Below are 20,903 nucleotides of genomic sequence, written 5' to 3'. Positions count from 1 at the left end.
TTACCGATGTTTATCAATTCTCAAATTGTAACGACCCCGGAAATCCAAAAGGAAATATATAATAATTTAAGTGCGGAAGCGAAATAAAAAGTTAAGGTTTACATCCCTTACACAATAACTTAAAAGTACTAAACAAATATCACGGAATGAATCATATGAAAAAAACACGAGAAATGAGAAAATTAAAGGAAAATATAAAGTATCTAGCATCTGCTCGCAATCTTCTTGCGGATCGGGCTCGGGAACCAGGTCCTCTTGATCTGAAATAGTTAAATAAAGGGTGAGCTACACTAACCCAATAAGGACATCACACTATATCACTAGTACAGAAGTAAAAGTTGATAGAAAATAAAAAATAACCAATGGAGCATTAAATTTAAACTAATACATTTATTTAAAATAAAACCATTTACCATTTTACTTACCATTGGGGAATTTATGAAAACAAATTATAGAAGCAATAATATCATACAGATCATAATTTCATACACGATCAGCAGCATAGAACATATCATAAATTCACATTTATTAACAATAAACTAAATTGTAATTGTTTCTCATTTCACCAACCTACTAGTATCCATGGGGATCCATAGGGATGTTCCTGCTACACGTGAATCTTTTCTCTTAACAGTCTTAATTACATAACTGACTTCATACCCCGTCCGATATGAGCGCCAAGACATTAAATCTCAATACCTCGTCCGGTATGAGGGTGAAGTGGGTCGCCCCCATACCCCATCCGGTATGAGCGCCAAATTACCAAGTCTCCATACCCCGTCCGGTATGAGACAACGTTCACGATGGGGTTCCCTATAAATCCAGTCCGTCCACCATCTCGTAGAATATATAGTGAGACTGTCATCTTATCTGTTTATTAGACCACACCCATTTCTTGTTTTTCCTTAGTCTTTGTTACCAAATCAAACATAATTACATGCCAATTTCAAAAATCCGGCACGACGACTCCACCGTGCTCCGGTGACGGCGTCGCCGCTTGCGGTGACGATCCGCCTTGGGTTGGTTGTTTTCGGCTGAATTCAGCCAAATTTGCATTAGTTCTTGTGAGAAAACACACTTAGGACCCTCGGTTGGCCAAAAAAATATAGAAAACCGAAACTCACTAGCAGCGGGGCTCTTTGGTGCGGCGACTCCTCCAGCTCACGTTGCGGTTGGGTGTTTTGCTTTGGTCAACCTGTAGAGAAGGAAACGGTGATCACAACGGTGGAAAAATCACATCGAACGGGAATCGGAAAGGGCCTCATCAGAGGCATTTTTTGAAATACCCCACGCCGGCGCCGCCGGGCTTTGCCAGCGTTTTTCGGCCAATTGGCCAGTTCTTTCACTTTGATTTGGCCATGGGTGGGTTCAAAATTGAATTTCGTGCAAGAGGAGAAATTTTTACCTTTTTTGGCAGTCGAAAAAGGTTCCGGTGTGACGGTGGGTGGCAGCGGTCGACTCCCCGGCGGCTGGGTTATCTTCTCCAGCGAAGGGTTCTGGCGGCTAGAGTTAGGATTTGGGTGCAGATGGGGTTATTTATACTCATCCGCTTTTGATCTGGGTCGTCCATCGCTTTTGATCTGAACCTTCCGATCGCGATTAAATAGGGAGTGAATCTGGACCGTTCATCGCAATTCAATCTGGGTAGTCCGTGAGTGATTCAATTTGGGCCATCCATGCGTGATTTCAATCTGGGCCATCCGTGCGCGCGAGAATGAACCTTAGTCGTTCAATCACGCGCATGCGGATCGCCCACGTGGCTCCCCCCGCGTGGCCTCCCGCGTCAGCGCCTCTGCCACCTGGCGCGTCCTGATTGGTCGGGACTATTTACCGGGCATCTAACGTGGCGTAATTTTTTTAAATTGTATTTTGACCTCCAGTTTTTTATTTTTCTTTCAAAAATATCCTCATAATCCAAGTTTTCATCCATTTTTCTTAAAATTATTTTCAATTTAATCCTTAAATTTTTTTTTGTAACGGCTCTGGAATTTAAATGAAGATGTATGTATTAAAAATATTAAATGCAGAAGCATAAAAAAAAATTTGATTAATATCCCTTACACAATAACAAAAAACGTACTCAAAAAATAAAAGAATAAGCTAATTAAAAGAGATACTCAAAATAAAAACTATAAATAGAACTATAAAGTCTTTAGGCGTCTAACTTGCCGTCTTCCTGCGGAACAGGCTCGGGAACCACGTCTTCATGATCTGAAATGGTTAAGTAAGGATCTCTCACCCTACCTCCTATCACGACATTAAAGCTTAATAAATAATTAAACGGTATTTTGTGACTTTATAGATATGTATAATTGATTGAGGTTGCCAATGGAGCTCGAATCTGATACATTGTTAATCAGTTGTTCTTTGATCTATTTTTCAGTATTAAATGCAGTATGATATTTGATGTATTTATTTTATGGTCTCGTATGCACGAATCATGGTTTCTTTTATTATGGTTTGTATTATGGTGAACCCGATACTGTGTTGTCTTATTTGGTGTCAATTACTGGTTTACACGTTTGTGTATGATTGAATGATTGAGACCAAGGAAAATGGTAAAAAGGTTATGTGAATTAATAAATGGATAATGTGGACAACCTGACTAGATATCTTGGGAGATAGTGGACGGACCGGGTCCGTAGGGAACCCTACCGGGAACGTGGTCTCTCATACCGGACGGAGTATGGAGAACTTATGTGTTTTGGCGCCCATACCGGACGAGGTATGGGGACGACCCGTTTCACCATCATATCGGACGGGGTATTGAGGTTTATGGTTTTGACGCCCATACTGGACGGGGTATGGGAATGGCCCTGGAATCATGTTATTAATGTTAATGGTTTACATGTGCGGGGACCCCCTATGGATCCCCATAGATACTAGTAGGCTGGTAAAAGAGGAATTTGTTGTCTGATTATTGATGTGCAAAAGTATAACATGTGTTATGTTACAAAGTGTATATGATTTTATGATGGTTATAATGTTATTGTTTCCATATGATATTTTCACGAATCTCACTGTGGTAAGTGGACAGTAAATGTTTTTATCATTAATAAATGAGTTTGTTATAAAATATTCTCCATTGGTTGTTTTTGTTTTCTACCGACCTTTACTTTTGTGGCAGTGAGATAATGTGATGTCTTTACTGGGATAGTGTAGCTCATTCCTTACTTAACCATTTCAGATTAGGAAGACGTGGTTCCCGAACCCGTTCCGTAGGAAGACGGTGAGTTAGACGCCTAAAGACTTTATAGTTCTATTTATAGTTTTTATTTCGAGTATCTCTTTTAATTAGCTTATTCTTTCATGTTTTGAGTACGTTTTTGGTTATTGTGTAAGGGATGTTAATCAAAATTTTTATTACGCTTCCGCATTTAAAATTTTTAATACATACATCTTCATTTAAATTCCGGGGCAGTTATATTTTTACCCATTTTTTCATTAAATTAAAATAAATTAAATAAATAAACAATTATATTTATAAAAATAAAAAAAATAATGTTGGGTGTTACACAAATAAAATTATTATATTTGTATATAATTTTTAAAGTTTAATGCTGAAAATTAAAATATTTTTAAAAGATTATGTGAATTTCATAGACAATTGAAGAAGTACTTGTTTTAAAAGCAAATTATGTAAATATTAAATTTTATAATTATTTGATCACAATTATTTATAATTATGTTCAAGTAAATTCAGAAAATTGATGGAATTATACGATTTATTATTAATTTTTAAAATTTATTTATAACTCACGATAGATTGTGATTAACTTATAAAATTCAAATTATTTTATTATTGAATGGAATAGAATTGTGAGTTTCAAAACGTTTTGAAATAATTTAAATCACCGAGTATAATTATTTTGAAAAATAATATTACCTATTTATTATAACAATTTAAAATTTGTACTTTTATGATTTAATATTTATTTTATAATATAATTAATAATTACAAAACTACAATTTATCTTAAAATTACATTTTATTTATTTTTTATGATAAAATAATTTTTATTAAAATTTGTTTAATGATATTTTTACACAAATAGATAAAGAGATATTTTTTTAAAAAAAATCTTAAAAGATGGAGAAGAAGAAATATTACACCTGACAAGTGGCATGAAAATTTACTCTAAAGCTTGAGAGATTATTTCATGAAAATACTAATAAAAAAATAAGAAAAATTACATTAATTATAAATATTTTTAAAATCAATAAAAATAAACCAGAAAATAAATAAAAATTAAAAAATTAAATTTTTTTTTTTTTATGGAAATGGACCAGTTACGATTTAGTTTCGTGGAAAATTAAAATCTTCATATATCCAATTGATATCAGGAATTTATTTTCTTTTATCCATTAAAAAATGGAGTGGAGCGAAAACGACGCCGCCGCGTGTCCAGGGTCCCCTGCGTTCTCAGCCACAAGATTCCAATGCCTTCTGGAATTTTCCTTTGAAAAAAATAAAGAAAATTAAAAACAAAAAAAGAAAAAGAAAATGACATCTTACGTAGAGACTGGTGGGTATCCTCTGCTTTTATACGCTGCTTTTCTCGCTCTCCAAACACCCCCTCCTTCGCTACTTGATCCAAACTTTCCTTTCTTCAACTGCACCTTGATTCTTCTCTTCCCGATACTTTCGTCCTTTTTTTTTTTTGACCTGGGAGAAAGAAAATTGTTCACCGTTTCTGCGTTTTTATTTTTCTTGTGAATGGTATTTTGCGGAGAATGATTTTCTTTTGGAATCTAATAGCATGTTCTCTGTCATTTCTCTCCTGATTCGTGTTCTGTTTCAGTTTCCAAGTACTTTGGCTGGTGAGTTCCTAATTGATCTGAATCACAGTGATATTTGTGCAGGCATTTTTCGTAGATATTAAAGAGAAAGATTAAGACGGAAAGAACTTAATTCATATAGTCAATTGTTGAATTTTTTTTGTCAGAGTTTATTTAATTCTTTCACTGAAGAATCAGAGATTTCAACCCGGGCCTACTCTACTATTTGCTCTCAGTCTGCACAGGTACTTTAGTTTCAATTGATACGTTTTTGTTTCATGTCTGTTTGCCTGAATTTACCATTAAATTTGAGGTGAATGAAGAATCTGAACAGCTGAAATATGAATTTGATTTTCTGCTTTCATCTAAAGTAACTTATATTGATATCTACTCCGAGTCGGATAGGAGCATTGGTGTCACTGAGTCAAGAGGCTCGGCCTTGTTTAATAGTAATAACAGAAATTCGTCTGTAGTTGGATCCATTATCATTTCATGTATGGGCTGAATAAAGAAACGGAAACTCTAGTTTTAGTGTTTCAGTTCTAATGTGATAATTTGTTATGTGCTTGGTTGGATCCTGTTTTCTCTTTTGGCTGCCCCAACTTTTGTTATGCTGACTATGATAATGTTGAATTGGTACAGAAGCACGGTGAAGAGAAAATGAGTGAAACTGCTAACTCTACTACCTGCAGTTTCAGTACCATTGCAGACTCTGAAACTGTTGTTCAAGTAAACCGGTTAGGTTCATTTAACAATGGTAGCACGCCCAAGGTAACTATCAGTTTCTTTTACTAGGCTATCAGTTTAGCTTGGTTCATGGTAATTATATGAAATTAGTATCTCTAACAGGCTAGAAAACCTTACACAATTACAAAGCAAAGAGAAAAATGGACAGATGAAGAGCATCAAAGGTTTCTTGAGGCATTAAAGTTATATGGTCGTGGCTGGCGTCAAATAGAAGGTGACCTTAAAATATTCTGATCGATTCTTCCAAGCTTCTTTCTAGTATTTGGTTCAATCAGATGACGTTACTCTGTTTTCATGCAGAACATGTAGGTACAAAAACTGCAGTTCAAATTCGAAGCCATGCTCAAAAGTTTTTCTCCAAGGTTTTATGCTTTAAATTGGAGGGCAATTTACGGTTGTGTCCATTTGACTCATTTATGTTTTACACTCAAATTTCCTGGCTTCAGGTGGTTAAGGAGTCTTGCTCTGAGAGCTCAATTAAACCAATTGATATACCGCCTCCTCGACCAAAGAGGAAGCCTGTCCATCCTTATCCTCGTAAATCAAGTGTTTCATTAAAAGGTAGAGCCATACAAGCAGAAAGAATTGTATCCCCAAATCTGTTGGCTTCAGGAAAGGAAACTCAATCTCCTACTTCAGTTTTATCTGCTGTTTCTGAGCAGCGTAATGAATGCTCTTCACCTTCTTGTACTAGCGACATGCATTCTAGTAGCTTCCTATCAATTGACAAAGAGAATGAGTATGTGACGTCCAGTTTATCTCCAGAACAGGAGAAAATATCATCCACGGTAATTTCCTTTTAGTATTGAAGTTTTGGGTATTTTTGCCAACAATTTGTATAGCTGGAACTCTAAAATCTGTAATTTTCGTATAATGATCCAGAAATTGGATTCGTGTTCCAAGATCCCTTCGTCATCACTAGGAGATGCAGCTGCTGCAGCATCGTATATGCACATTAAGCTTTTTGGAAAGACAGTTTTGGTAACAGATGCCCAGAAATCATCCCCAGGTGTGAAGAACAACAAATTCCCAACATCCCAGACTCATGAAGAGAATCTTGATACCGATAATATAAATCTTATTCAGACTTTTCAGTCAAAGCAATTAGACACACATTTATCTCTTGGAACTGGAGCAGTTAATAAAAATATGAATTGGTTGCCAGCTGAGAGACCGGTTGTTCATTTCATGGATTGTGATGGAGAGAGAACCTTTGTGGAAGCCACTGCTGATTCTCCTCTGGAGTCAATTACTCAGTACCAGGCTTTACCCTCTTTTAGTCTAACGTTATCTAACCAAATGCACCTCCACTCACCTGTAAGTTTTTGTGGGGATGAAAACTTCAAAGAGAAGCGAAATCTGAATGGAAAGTCTTGTGCTAATTCAGTTGCTGGGTTGGAAAATAGGGAGAAGAATTCAGAAAGTGATTCTCAGTGTATAAAACCACATTCTCGCAATTGTTCGAAGGGATTTGTACCATACAAAAGATGCTTTACGGAGAGAGACATGAAATCTTGTGTGATGGGATCAGAAGAACAGGATGGGCAAAGGGCCCGTGTATGCTGATGGTGCGCATTAGTTCCTTCCATGCGTTTTGGTAAGGAGCCGACACAGGTAAGTATTGTGACAATGGTGAACAATGTTGCAGATGACGCTTGAAAAAGCATGGAACTCTTTGTCATAGCTCTCAAAATTGCCAATTTTCTTTTGTTTAGACAAGAAGATGCTGGGATGAAGATGCTTCAAATCTGGGGTTGGTGAATGGACCAACTCCCAAACATACTGATAGAATTAATTGATTTTTGAAATTTAGCTCGTCCTAATTTTTTTTTTTACACTAATACACATTTTATTGTTTCAAAAATTTTCGTCCTTAAGTGTAAGAGCAATTATTAAAAACTTTTAACCGTGGGTGTAAAAGAAAAAAAAAAAGGCATTTCAATGAAAAAATAAATGGAAAATTAGAAACTAGAAACCAAGTATGAAATTGAACACAATATTAAAAAAACTTACTAAGTTAATACTAGTAATTTTATACTCGAATTTGATTAAAATTATATTTTGGTCCTCAGAATGTTGCTTACTGAAAAAATAATTCATAAAATTTTAAATTTATTTTAAACTATTAATTTCGTTCAGAATTGAATAGAAAAAACTAAAGTGACCAAAGATAAATTTTGGGAAAGAATAACTTTATCTCTTAATCTCACGACCCTCTCTCTTCATCTTCATCTCTCTACTCAGGTCACTCTTCTTCATCCCTCCGACATCTCTCATCGCTCTCCCTCTATTAGTCATTCTCTACTACATTACACACTCTCATCATTTTTAACTAATTTCTTATATAAGTTCTTTATTGACTTACTTTTTAACCATTTCAACGATCGTTAATTGGAAGTATTAAGTCACAATAACATGTTTATTCTATAATTAATGATACTTAATATTATTTTTTTCTTTAAAAATATTTTTATATTAATACCAAAATTTTTAAACTATATAATATTAACAAAAGGAAAAAAAAAATTATCGACATTTGATTAAGATTTTAAGAACATAAGCCAAAAAAAAAAGTGTAAAATTTTTGATGAAAAAAGAAAGTAACTCAAGTTTAATAAGTTGAGACTACAAAACTAAAAAAAAATATAATTCTACATTAATATTCTAGTTGTCAAGTAATATTATAATGAATTAAACAATATTAGACATTCATCATCAATACATTATACATATATAAAATAATAAATTATATATTTTTAATAAAATTTAAACTTATAATCTTCCATGCCATATATAAGCGACTTATGGTATCAGTCGTTGTTTCCTTTTTATAATTTATAAGATATTGGGTGGTGGATTATTAAAAAAAAGCGGGAAAATTATGCTTCTTTCCGTTCCCAGAACTTCTTCCTCATCATCTCACACCTCACTCTCTCTCTCTCTCTTCCTTGATAGACAGAGCTATAGAACGCAAACCCCAGCCCCCTTCTTTCTTCCCTCCCTCTCGGACCAAATCCCTAACATTCACTTTCACACATTCAAGAGCAAATGCTCCTTAACCAGATCATCGATCTCCAGACTCAGTTCGCCAATCTCGACGACGCGGCTCCTGTAGGCGCCAAATGTGATTGGACAGACGGTGAGCTCAAGATCAAGGCCGATGTTGAATTTATCCTGGTCAGGCTGGATCGGCACATCAAGCACAGCGACATTTCAATCAGGAATTACTGCGTCGTCTCCGCCACTTCGTCAACAAGAGGCCTATAAGGTTCCGTATTGGGAGCGCTGAGTCGAAGATAGCGGCCATGGACTCCTTGCTGATTTAGCTGAGAGAATGACAAGATTACGGTGGCTCAGTCACGGTACCTGTTTTAATTAGTTTAAAATTCTTTTGACCGGCGAATATATTATCTGACTCAATAAATAGAAAACTAAATGGTTATTATACTCATTTAATTTCGTGTATCAGTTATTTGTTTGAAGAAGAAGAAGAAGAAGAAGAAGAAAATGATTGCCAAAACCAATTGAAAATTCAAATGAGAAGGAATCAATAAAACTCGAATATTTTTATAATAAATGACATAATTACAGCAAAGTAACGGTTCTCTAATTCCTCAATTATATAATTGTTCTCATTCATCTGCATCTTTAGCTTTCCTTTTCTAGGTAATTAAAATGGCACAAGGTGGCGGCGGAGGCACTGGCAATGGCGGCAGCAAGAAAGTTGAGGAGATACAACCACAACCACACCCAGTGAAGGAGCAACTACCTGGAATTCAATACTGCGTTAACAGTCCTCCTCCTTGGCGTACGTCTGTTCTCTATCTCCCCTTTCATGCCTTCCTTTATTTTCAGTTTCTGCTTGTTTCTCAATGAATGTTAATAAGACAAATACCTTTCTATGAATTGCAGCTGAAGCATTCTTATTGGGGTTTCAGCATTATCTTTTGACTCTTGGGATGACTGTATTAATTCCAACCATAATTGTTCCTCAGATGGGAGGTGGTGATGTAAGATTAGACACACAACATCACCCGCAAACTTTCAATTTCTTCTAATATTTCTTTGTTTTTGTTTTTGTATTTTTCTTCCAGCTGAACTATTCCAATTATTTAATCTTATTACCATTCCTTCTTTGATTTTAATTTTTGACTGCTAGCTGGAGAAGGGTAGAGTGATACAGACGTTACTGTTCGTTTCGGGGTTGAGCACATTATTCCAGACTCTATTTGGGACCCGCCTTCCAGTGGTAGTAGTGGGTTCATATGCATATACAATACCCATAACCTCTATCATCGTGGCCAATAGATTCAGTTCGTGTCCAGATCCTTATGAGGTGAAGAGTTTTCTTTTATGTTAGTTTTGTGTTTTCAGCTCTGTTTTTTTTTTTTTAAAATTTTTTTTTTCCTTTGCATGAGATTCTCGTTGATTTTCCAGAGATTTGACCGAACGATGAGAGCGATACAAGGTGCACTAATTGTTACAGCATGTTTCCAAACTGTGGTAGGCTTCTTAGGATTATGGAGAAATGCTTTACGGTAAAATGTTCAAGTGTTCAAACACTTTAAAGTTTTTGTCATTCGCAGTTGAGATTTTTTTTCACTAGTAACAGTGTTGTTTGTTTCTTTGTTTTTCTTTTTTCCTTTTTCAGGTTCCTAAGTCCTCTCTCTGTTGTTCCATTCGTAACTCTTACTGGGCTTGGACTCTATCATCTTGGTTTCCCCATGGTAGCCTGCACTTTTTGTTTTTTGTTTTTTTTTTTTTACTATAATACCCTTTTTTCATTTTCTACAATTTTAAAACTTTTCTAGCAATGTTCCATAGAGAAACAGCTAGATATAGTGGCTAGTTCGTTTAACTCCTTTTGAATTTGTAATATTTCTTTTGTTGTTCAGAAGAAATCTTCTTTTAGTTTAATTGTTTTGATGCTAGCCTCTAAACTACTGCTTATCAAATACAAACCTGGGAGAAGTCGTAACAATAGCTTTGTAAAATAAAAATGGTAATAAATTTTAATTCAAGATCATTGTTCATTCCATGTTAATGTCATAATTAAATATTTTACCAATGTCAACAAATTTGGGGAAAAACCAATTTCTGGATTGGTGAAGCCCTTCATAAATGGAAAACGCATGCTGACTGACTGTAGACCCGAATTTGTTGTTCTTGAAGAGTTTCTTCGTGCAGCATGTGCAACGTCTGAGTTTTTGCTTCTTCATTTTGGTCTATTTATCCTGTTAGATAACTGAATTAGTTACAAACTACAATTTATTCACTATCAATGTCATCTCATTTCTCTTCTCCATCTTTTTAGCTGGCAAGATGTGTTGAGGTTGGCCTTCCAGAGATTGTCCTGCTGGTTTTAATCTCCCAAGTAAGGAGCACAACTTTTCTTTTGTCTTCATTTATTTCCCATGTATTGTTATGCTTTCATAGTTGCACAGCATAACAACCATTATGCCCATTTCTGTCTATTATAGTTTCTTGTTTGTTCATTCAACATGCCTTGTGCAAATCTTGTTTGTTAGCTGCAGAACAACCAGAATAATAGTGCTCCATCATGTCATTTTCATTTTCTGCACCATTTTCTTCCTTTTACTTTTTCTTTTTATCGATAAATGGAGCTACGGATTCAACTGTTTCGTTGATATATTCTTGTGGTAGCTTATGCTTCCTGTTCGATGAAGATTGAGAAAAGAATATGAGCTATCTAATTGTAAGAATTAAGCAACAAATGTGCTTCATAGGAGTGGCATTCGAATTCTTACCATCTTTGCGCCAGAAAGAAAAGCAGAAAACTACAAATTTTATAGTAACAAAGCCAGGATTACGGAAATGACATTTGGAATGCTCTCAAGGGTAATGCAGCTTTACATGGTTCTTTATATAGACATCCATTTGACTAAATTTTCTAGGAAAGAATCAGGTAATAAAATATATCATTTCGGGCCATCATCTTCCGCCTAATGTAATTGTCAAGGGCAGAAAACTATCCTTTCCTAGTTGCTAATCTTGGTATGTTTTATTTAGACACAATGACAGAAGGCTATGGTGCATGCAGTTGTTATTCACCAATGAGTTTTTCCTGTCAACTTTCTTTTGTAGTTTCAGTGTAATATTCTGATCAATCGACTACTTTTTGCAGTACCTTCCTCGTTTAATAAAATCAAAACCTCATCTATGTGAACGATTCGCAGTCCTGTTCTCAGTTGCAATTGTGTGGCTATATGCTCAGCTTCTTACTTCAACTGCTGTATACAATCACAAACCTGCAGCAACTCAGCTTAGTTGTCGCACTGATCGTGCTGGACTCATTAGTGAAGCTTCTTGGTGAGGTTCAATGAAAAAACTTACAGCTAATATAGGTTTCTATAAGAAAGCTGCTTGTTGCAAGTTTTGCTGCTTTATTGTTCTCACCGTGCTTTTTTAGCATAATTAGTCTCTTGTGGTGCACCATTAACAGTGTTTTATTTTTTGAAAACAAAAAATGTGTCATAGCTCTTGAGGTGTTTAAACTGTGTTTTAACTATTACAATCATTGCAGGATTTCCTTTTCTCCTTTTTATCTTTTTTTCATTCTACTTCAGAAACTTAGCCTTATGAATTCTCTACTTTCTACATAATTTTCAAAATATTCAAAGTTATTCTCCTCTTTGTTGGTTTACATACAGGATATATATTCCATACCCATTTCAATGGGGAAGCCCTACCTTTAATGCTGGAGAAGCTTTTGCAATGATGGCTGCTTCTTTCGTATCTATCTTTGAGGTTCACTATTTAAAAGTGTTTACCAGTTCATAGCTTATATTCTAGTTTCTCTGTTTGTGCGTTGTAATTACGTTCAATTTGTATGTGAAGGACAATATGCTCATTCAGTAATCATAGACTTTATATATGCCAAGGACAAGTGCCTTGCAGTTTATTATATATGTATCTAATGTAATAAGGAGAACAAGCCGGAGCTTTTTTCTTCTTTTGGAAATTACAGTACTTTATAGAAGCAAAGATAAATCCCCCGTTTCTTTTTCTCTTAATGTGCAGTCTACAGGAACTTTTATTGTAGCAGGAAGATACGGAAGTGCAACACCAGCTCCACCTTCAGTGATCAGCCGCGGTACTGGATGGCTGGTACAACTTATTTTCACAATTTCACAATAAAATGATGCAGTTTTATTCTTTCATATCACTTGTACAATTATCTGGATTTCAGGGGATTGGGGTTTTGCTCAGTGGCATACTCGGTGGTCTGACAGGAACAACAGCTTCAGTGTAAGGAACATTTCTTACTGTTAAATATTTTTGTTGTGTCAGTATGTCAAATGTCTAGGAGATTTTGCACCCAACATGCTTGTCTGTGAGTTGTCTAACTTAGTTGACTGGTAGCTCTGGCTTCAGCTCAATTGAGCTATAAACTATACCTTCTGAACATTTAGAAACAAACTTGGGATGACTTGAAAACTTGCTTTTTCCCTTGCTTGGGATGCCTCTTTGAAGGAATGATGCGACTTCTTTGTTTCAACTAAGCAGTCATGGGGTAGTTTTATTTGCCTCCTCTCATATATTGCTTTCTACAGAGAAAATGCTGGCTTATTGGCATTGACAAAAGTTGGAAGCCGAAGAGTGACACAAATATCAGCTGCCTTCATGATCGTCTTCTCTGTATTTGGTATTATCTCAGCACTTGGGAATCATTAGTTTAAAATTTTATGTTAAATGCTTAATTCTCATATGGTCTTCACTAAGATGGATGGTATTTGGTGTTGAAATGGCATCTTATATGTTTATTCAAGACATAAGTACATGTTTTTTGAAGACATAAATACACAGTTACACACATAGCTTATGATGTTTCTTTTTTTGATCTTGTTTTATCATATTGTGTTCTTGACCAGGAAAATTTGGAGCTTTTTTCGCCTCTATACCCCTGCCAATTGTAGCAGCTATGTATTGTGTTCTATTTTGTTTTGTCTGTATGTACCGAGGTTTCCTTTATTGTTTTTCCTTTTCATTTCCTTTCCTTTCTTTTTTGCCAATACTTGGTTTTACTATTATAGAATTATATATTTCCTTCAAGTGTTGACCGTTGTTTTTTTGCCCATGTAGCGTCTGCTGGTCTCAGCTTTCTCCAATTCTGCAATCTGAACAGCTTCAAAACAAAATTTATCTTAGGCTTCTCTTTATTCATGGGAATTTCGGTTCCGCAGTACTTCAGAGAATATTACCAAGGAGGCTGGAGGTCAGAATATTTTCATACTAGTTCCACATGGGTAAGAATTTCTTAATCAGAGTTTAGTAAATCACATCTTAACTCTCTCATGGCTTATTGCCTTCAGCATTTAAGATTTTCTTTCTTTTTTTAGAAAAAAAAAAAGAAAAAAAATTGAAGATAGCATTTAACTTTGTTTTAAATAACTAAGATGTAGCCGTAAAGAAACTACTTAGTATAAGGTTTTTCAGAAAATTCTGGCTTAAACGATTGCAGTTCAACGATACAATCAAGGTTATCTTCATGTCTCATGCAACGGTGGCTGCATTAGTTGCATTGTTCTTGGATTGCACGATTTCGCGGCAGAATGAGGAGACTCGAAATGACTGTGGCTTGAAGTGGTGGGAGAAGTTTTGCTTGTACAATTCAGATGTTAGGAATAATGAATTCTATGGACTTCCGTTCAGACTCGACAAGCTTTTCCCAGCTCTTTAAACCTCCCTCGAACTTTTTATCTTTTCCCGCATTCTTGTACGTTTTGCCTTGTGGAGAAAAATTACTCCTTCCATTTGCCAACTATATTAAATCTGTATGGTTTCATTCTTCGGACAATTTAATCTTTTTTGTTGGGTTTTTAATGTTTTGATTTTATTGGTAAGTCATAACAACACTCAAATCGTCTTATGGTATGTTTGGAAGAGTAGGAAAAAATTTAATTGATTTCATTTGGGAGTGAACTCTTACGCATATAGTTTCACGTAGAATTAAAATAATATAATTTAAATTCACTCGAATTTTATATGAGATGAAAATTTCTCTGTGGCCATCGTAGTATCATTTAGTCCAAATTCTAGATTGGTTGGAAAGATGGCATTTGAGGTTTATTACATAACTTGAAATTATTGATTTTATTTTATTTTATTTCTTCAAAGGAGGTAAGTTAGAGAGAAAGAAAAGGTTTCTTGTCCGGCATAAATGGAAGGACAGGTTTTGGAGTGTGGTTATGCACGCGGCACTGACAAGGGATGACCCTGATTTTGATGATCAACTCTGAATCAATTGATTTTGTTTTGTGTATTTGTGTTTGTTCGAAGAAGTTGAAAGAGACTGGTGAGAATCTCTCTCCTTCCAACCATTACATCTCTTGGCACTGAAAAACATGCTCCTCCTCCTCTTTTTATTTAAATAGAATAACTTTTCTTATACCGACACTCAATTTCTGTTTTCAATTGAATTCGACAACATCTTCATCTTCTTTCGTACCCACCTAAAAACATACCCATGATATGTTACTCAAAAAACTACTGCAAATAAATCAATAATCAAGGTATATCTATATATATACCTCCTTATAATTAACTTAATATGTATTCCAACTAAAGAAGAGAAACAAAAAGCCAAAAACAAAAAAAAGAATAAAAGTATGTTTTTTTTAATTTAACTATAGGTATAATATTTATAAATCAAATTCGTCACTTATTGTTTTTCTATATAATGAGTAGAATTCTTATGTACAATGAATTGAAGAAGAGAAAAAAAAAAATAAAAAATATTTATCTGAATTTTTTTATTCTAAAATTCTATATATAAGATTTATTATTTATTATTTTTTTAAGATAATGAGTAAAAATCTTGATAAATGAGGTATAGTACTTATTAATATTTTAAATAATAAATAATTAAAATTAATTAAAAAAATAAATATTAAATTTGTTTAACAATATATTGCTGCTCTTCGAAGCAATAAGAACAAAGTGATAAAAATAGCTGAAAATCATTTATTAATATTAATTTGTATGACCCAAAAAAAAAAAAAAAAAAAAAAAACATGTCTCTCTTTCTCTCTCTCATGCCCATTTTTATGAGAGTTTTATGTTATAAATGCCTGGTCAGTACTACTCTTTAATGTTACAAACATCTTCATATACTCCAAACACAAAATCCAAAAATACCAACAGTTTTTCTGTACACAAATTATTTTTATATTTATATATATATATATATATTTCATCATTCAATGAAATAGTTACTGTCATATACATGTATATAATGCAATTGCCAATCCCCGTATATATATATATATATATGTGTGTGTGTGTAGAAAGAGAGAGTATTTTAAAAATATTTTTAGAGAACATAATATGCATAGTTCAACAAGTTTCAGACATGCTTAACTCTTCATAAATCAAATCTAGATAGCATGACTTGAGCCTGATTTGCAATTTAAGTTGAGATCGTACACAGTAATAAACACACATATATATATATATATCAATATGGAGTATTAAACCTACTGTATATGCACAAGTATTAGAATATATTAGGTGAAACTTTTGCTATCAGCTTATTTTTTCTTTAGAAAAAGTGGATACAGTTTACAATCATAATATATTTGTTATGATATAAGTGGTAGACTGTTTGAAAATCTTTCCATTCTCTTTCTCTTAAAATCAAAGCAATCAAATTAAGCATTTCCCGACTCAGTTTAAGCTTTTGACATGATTGGTGATCAGAATCAATTATTTTACATTACACAAAGCTAAATAGTGAGTTACAAATTAAATCACCATGAACAAATGATCATATTATACTATACATATATATATATATATATATTAAAGAGGAAGAGGTATGTTAGTTTTGGTGCAAATTAATTTGGTGCCTACAAGCAGTAATCTCTAGTTCACTTTGAGAAAGTATGGCTGGTGAAAAATAACTCATTGAAACCAAAGAGTTATGATGAGTAAAAGGATTTGTTGCTTGAAAATGGCGCTTGCAAGATTGGCAAGTGATTTGAAGAATATTAGAGTTGATTTTCTTGATTGCATGATCTTTTAAAGCTTGAGCTTTGTTTAATTCAGCTTGTGCTCGTTGCCTGATTTTCTTGGCACTGGCGAATTCCTGCTCGGCCAATTCAATCTGTTTTTTCGCTTCTTGTCTTGCTTGTTCAGCATAAGCCTTTTCTGCCATGGCCAACCTCAACTGCTCCCGAGCTTCGTCTTTAAGCTCCCTTGAAGCTGGCTTCTCGCAGCTGGAATACTCGTTTCTTTGATTACCCCCCAAGAATTCACAGGAACCAATGGAAAGTTGCAAATGAGTAGAGTGATTATCATATATCTTGGAAGAAACAGCTGAGACCCGATCAAGCGGATTAGATGTCGTGGTGGAGAGCTGTAACTCTAAGTTGTACTTGTTTTTCGAATGATTATCCTCCTTAGAAATCAAGAACATGGAATCTGTAATAGCTGGATTTGTTGGAACCACCATGGTTGATCCATTACCAGCTGGTGTAGTACTGAAATTGGTGTCGCTGGATGGAGTTGGAGTACTTGAAGTTGAGCGAGACAAACATGGCGTCTCCGGTGGCTGCTGCTTCGGTTGTGTCTCCGGCCGGACACGACCCATGTTACAAGCGTCTTGGTGCTCGATGAAACTCTCAACTCTATGTATATGCAAGTGAAAGGAATCATTAATGTTGAGCTCCTTTTAACAAAAAGGTGTTATTAAGATAAACATGTCTTTTTCCTTTTAGCATCAACAGGAAAGATGGATGAGATGATTTCGACTTGCTTGGAAACAATGGAGAAGTCCGGAGACAAAGTCCAACAATATTAAAGATTACTTTTTTCTTTAAAAGTAGATTGAAGAAAAGGAAGCAAATATAAATCTATATAATATATAAAGAAAGAAGGGAAAAAAGGATAAATATGCTAGTATAGTGAGTTACCTACATAGAAGTAGACATGGGAAATGAGCAGAAATCCTACATATATAACTCGCAAAAGAAGAAACCATTTCTGGGTTTTCAGTTTCAAACAAAACACATCATGAATAATAGAAAATTTGATAAAAAAATCTCTGGGTTCTTAATTTTGGGAGCTAGCTGTTGTGTGTGTGCATATATATATGTATATATATATATAAGAAGAAATTTAGATTAAAAAATAAACTGATCACCTGGAGAAAACACGGCCGCAGTCGCAAGAATGACCTCTGGTTCCACAAGTCTTGAGATGAGCCTTGAAATCAGACTGAACGGCATAGGCTTTAGAGCACTTGTGACAAACCCACTGCTTGTGATTACTGTGCTTCCGTCTGAAATGTTTCTTGATGCCGACTAAATCGCCGAGAGCATGACACGGGTCGTGATGCAAGCAGCTGGGTTCCGGGCAAACAAAAACCCGCTTCCTCACCGAGGGCGTCTCCCTCTTCAGCAGCTTCCATGGCACTTTGTGTCGTCGCCGGTGCATCTGCAGGTTCTGGTCTCTTTGAAACCCTTGGTTGCAGATCTCACACACGTAACGATCGGATTCCATTAGGGTTTTTGGTGACAAGGATACCACCTCTGCATCTGGATCTGCCCCGTGATACGTATACACAGATTATGATACAATAGAAATAATCACAAGAAACACAAGGGAGATGCCAGATCAAATTTATTAATCAACCCATATAATATAATATGCTACCCATTAATTATACACGTATATATGTATATGTATGCATACACACCTGGAGTTCCTGCCGGTCTTCTTTTCCTCTTATTATTACTGTTGATTCCAGTTTCCAAGCAAGAGAATGGATCGGAAGGATTACTGGGAAACATTTCACGAACAGACTCTGATTAACGACAAGTTTAATAAGACCAAATTCCCAGTTACAATAAAGTTTCCTTCATGGGTTTGAGAAATTGAGATTTGGAAAGACAGAAGAGAGAAAAAGCTGTTTTCTTGCTTTCTTGCTTTCGGTAAATTTGAAGCAGCTTTTTTTAAGCTTTTTAAACTGTGAGGTTTTCTATGATCAACTTTCTCTTTCTCTTACTTCCAGCTCTCTCATCTTCACAGGCTATTGTCTGTATAGACTGTCGACTTAATTATAAACTGGTTCAAAAGGAAGCAACGGGAGAGAGATAGACCCAAATCATATATCGCAAAGTTTCAACCTCTGAAGTCTGATCCCACAACCAGACGTGGCCCTATTTTTTAACCAAAAATAAATAAATAAATAAGACGTCTATATAAAGAAACAGAAATTCATAATTGATCTCCCACACAGTAAATTTTTTGCATGCACATGACATAATTACAGCAACCAACACTCTCCTCATAAACGTAAGTTAATTTCCCGTTTTCGACACTTTCCCTCTCTCTCTCTCTCTCTCGCTCTCTCTCTCTCTCTCTCTCTCTCTCTCTCTCTCTTTCTCTCCCTCTCCCTCTCTCTCCCTCTCCCTCTCCCTCTCTCTCCCTCTCTCTCGCTCTCTCTCTCTCTCTCTCTCTCTCTCTCTCTCTCTCTCTCTCTCTCTTTCTCCCTTTATGTTCCCCGTTTTGGACACTTCCCCTCAAAACACACACACAGTCTCTCTCTCACTTTATGTATGTATGTGTATTATATGCATGCGGCTAAATTTGAGTACACAAGTGTTTGTACAAAATAGTAATTGTAAATTAAGAAGATTGTGTTTCTTATTAAAGAGTTAAAAATAGTAATTTATAAATTAATAAGACATTTTGTTTTACTAATAATTTAAAAATAATAATTTGTAAATTAAAAAAAATTATTTTTATAAAACGTTAAACTTTTAAATATATTTTTTTGAGTTTTTTTAAATTGTTCATATTTTAAACTTAATTATGGTCATAAATTAAATTTAGTTATGATATATGTATTTGAAATTTTAAAAATTGTGTTAGTACCTATACATACTCATGTATTTGAAGAGTTTTTACAACAATCACAAATGAAAATTTGAGTATTTTTATTACTTTCTCATTATTCTTCATCACATTTGCAACAAAGTATTAGTTAGACATAACCTACTTTCTAATTTTTTTTTAACAAAATTGTATTACAGTTTAGTTCATTGGTTTCTTAATTATTTAAAATTTTAAAGAGATGACTAATAATAATTTATTATCGTTCTAATTCTCTTCTCTTATAAAAGAAAACTATGAGAATTGATATTTCTTCATGAAAGTCATACTTAACTTACAAGATGCGTGAGATATTGTAAACAAATACTTTATGATATAAGTATGAACAACTTAGATTATTCAAGAAACTAATCAAGCTTAGGACCTTTTGAGTTGGACCCTTCAAGCTTATAAAGTCACGGATTGGGCTATCTAAACCGATCAAGCTTGTCTAGAAGAAGCTCTAAATAGCTAAGCATGTCTAAAGAAAGACTCAAGCGGCAAGGGCTATCCAAAGAAAGATCCAAATGGTATAGGCTCTCCTAATAAAATCAAGGTGTTTTAGGCTCTAAACAATCTCCATATAGAGATAATAAGGTTGAGACACATCATATTATAGACTTGGAATACATGGAAGAAGTATTCTGATGCTATTAAATTAGCCAAAAATCTTGTAAAAAATTTGCAATCTTCTGCTTTTAAATTCAAATTTATTTCAAACTGCAATTCAGTTATCTATAATTTTGAAACAAATGAAAAGTTTTTGTTAAAAATGTTATGATAATATATAATTTATTATATAAATTTATTAAACAGTAAAATTATTGTAGAAAAAATAAAAAAAATTGAATAAAAGTTACAAAAAATATCAAACTTTCATATATTATCTATCAGTACAAGATAATTTATTAATAATAATCTCAATTTTTTTTAGGTTCCTGTTGCTAAATTCTTTCATCCTTCATTTTCTTCGAGAACCTCTTTTAAGTTTTGTTTAAATAAATATAGAGTTTAAGAATTTGATATTTATAGTAGCTTATTAATGGTAGTTTAGGAAAATTTTAATACTTTAATAATTAAGTAATTTTTTATTTATATATTATATATATATTTCTCTATTGATTATTAAATAATATTTATGTTTTTAATTTATGAACATATTAATAATAATGTTGGTTGCACCATGCATAGCTTATCGATGCAAATTACTACTTGAAAGGAAGGACAAGTCTACATTATGAATCGAAATATATACGAAAGCTTGTTGGATATTATTAATATGATGTAGTTAGATTTTTATGAAAATAATATCAGTAAACTTTAATTTTCCTAAACGATTTTATTCATATATTATTTTTATGGATGTAAACAAATATCTTTTTGACTTTAAAAAACATAAATTTAGGTACATCAAGTGTGTGTATTTAAATATTTAATATAGAATAAAAAATATAATGAGCTCTACTTCAATGTACTTTTAGT

General features: G+C 33.9%; 3 protein-coding genes across 5 annotated transcripts; 2 read left to right on the top strand and 1 right to left on the bottom strand.

Annotated features, from left to right (window-relative positions):
- The first annotated feature begins 4,534 nt into the window (after positions 1 to 4,534).
- On the top strand, positions 4,535 to 7,337 carry LOC110821889 (protein REVEILLE 7-like). The gene is made up of 7 exons (XM_022051847.2): positions 4,535 to 4,820; positions 4,946 to 5,023; positions 5,421 to 5,549; positions 5,628 to 5,739; positions 5,826 to 5,887; positions 5,972 to 6,313; positions 6,408 to 7,337. Exons 3-7 carry the CDS (start codon positions 5,439 to 5,441, stop codon positions 7,089 to 7,091), a joined length of 1,311 nt encoding a protein of 436 aa, XP_021907539.1. The 5' UTR covers positions 4,535 to 4,820; positions 4,946 to 5,023; positions 5,421 to 5,438; the 3' UTR covers positions 7,092 to 7,337.
- Positions 7,338 to 8,350: 1,013 nt separating this feature from the next.
- LOC110822003 (Xanthine/uracil permease family protein) lies at positions 8,351 to 14,468 on the top strand. Of its 3 annotated transcripts, none has more exons than XM_088207859.1 (15): positions 8,351 to 8,887; positions 9,178 to 9,333; positions 9,438 to 9,535; positions 9,685 to 9,861; positions 9,963 to 10,063; positions 10,177 to 10,252; positions 10,840 to 10,899; positions 11,671 to 11,855; positions 12,197 to 12,293; positions 12,567 to 12,639; positions 12,736 to 12,794; positions 13,100 to 13,191; positions 13,418 to 13,495; positions 13,629 to 13,792; positions 14,008 to 14,147. In XM_088207859.1, exons 2-14 carry the CDS (start codon positions 9,201 to 9,203, stop codon positions 13,780 to 13,782), a joined length of 1,383 nt encoding a protein of 460 aa, XP_088063985.1. In that variant the 5' UTR covers positions 8,351 to 8,887; positions 9,178 to 9,200; the 3' UTR covers positions 13,783 to 13,792; positions 14,008 to 14,147. The 3 variants fall into 3 exon arrangements, with proteins under 3 accessions (XP_088063985.1, XP_088063984.1, XP_021907689.1); XM_088207858.1 differs by having other exon boundaries at positions 8,353 to 8,887; positions 9,192 to 9,333; positions 12,567 to 12,653; positions 14,008 to 14,468; XM_022051997.2 differs by having other exon boundaries at positions 8,354 to 8,887; positions 12,567 to 12,653; positions 14,008 to 14,468.
- A 1,769-nt stretch (positions 14,469 to 16,237) lies between these two features.
- On the bottom strand, positions 16,238 to 18,707 carry LOC110821984 (protein indeterminate-domain 14-like). The gene is made up of 3 exons (XM_022051976.2): positions 18,244 to 18,707; positions 17,689 to 18,088; positions 16,238 to 17,173 (listed from the first exon to the last, which is right to left on the bottom strand). Exons 1-3 carry the CDS (start codon positions 18,335 to 18,337, stop codon positions 16,366 to 16,368), a joined length of 1,302 nt encoding a protein of 433 aa, XP_021907668.2. The 5' UTR covers positions 18,338 to 18,707; the 3' UTR covers positions 16,238 to 16,365.
- Positions 18,708 to 20,903: the final 2,196 nt, after the last annotated feature.

The sequence above is a fragment of the Carica papaya genome, chromosome 7 (genome assembly GCF_054855325.1).
Source record: "Carica papaya isolate Zhongbai chromosome 7, ASM5485532v1, whole genome shotgun sequence".
NCBI lineage: Eukaryota > Viridiplantae > Streptophyta > Magnoliopsida > Brassicales > Caricaceae > Carica > Carica papaya.
The sequence above is the reverse complement of the archived record's forward strand: the minus strand, read 5'-3'. Positions and strand labels throughout refer to the sequence as shown.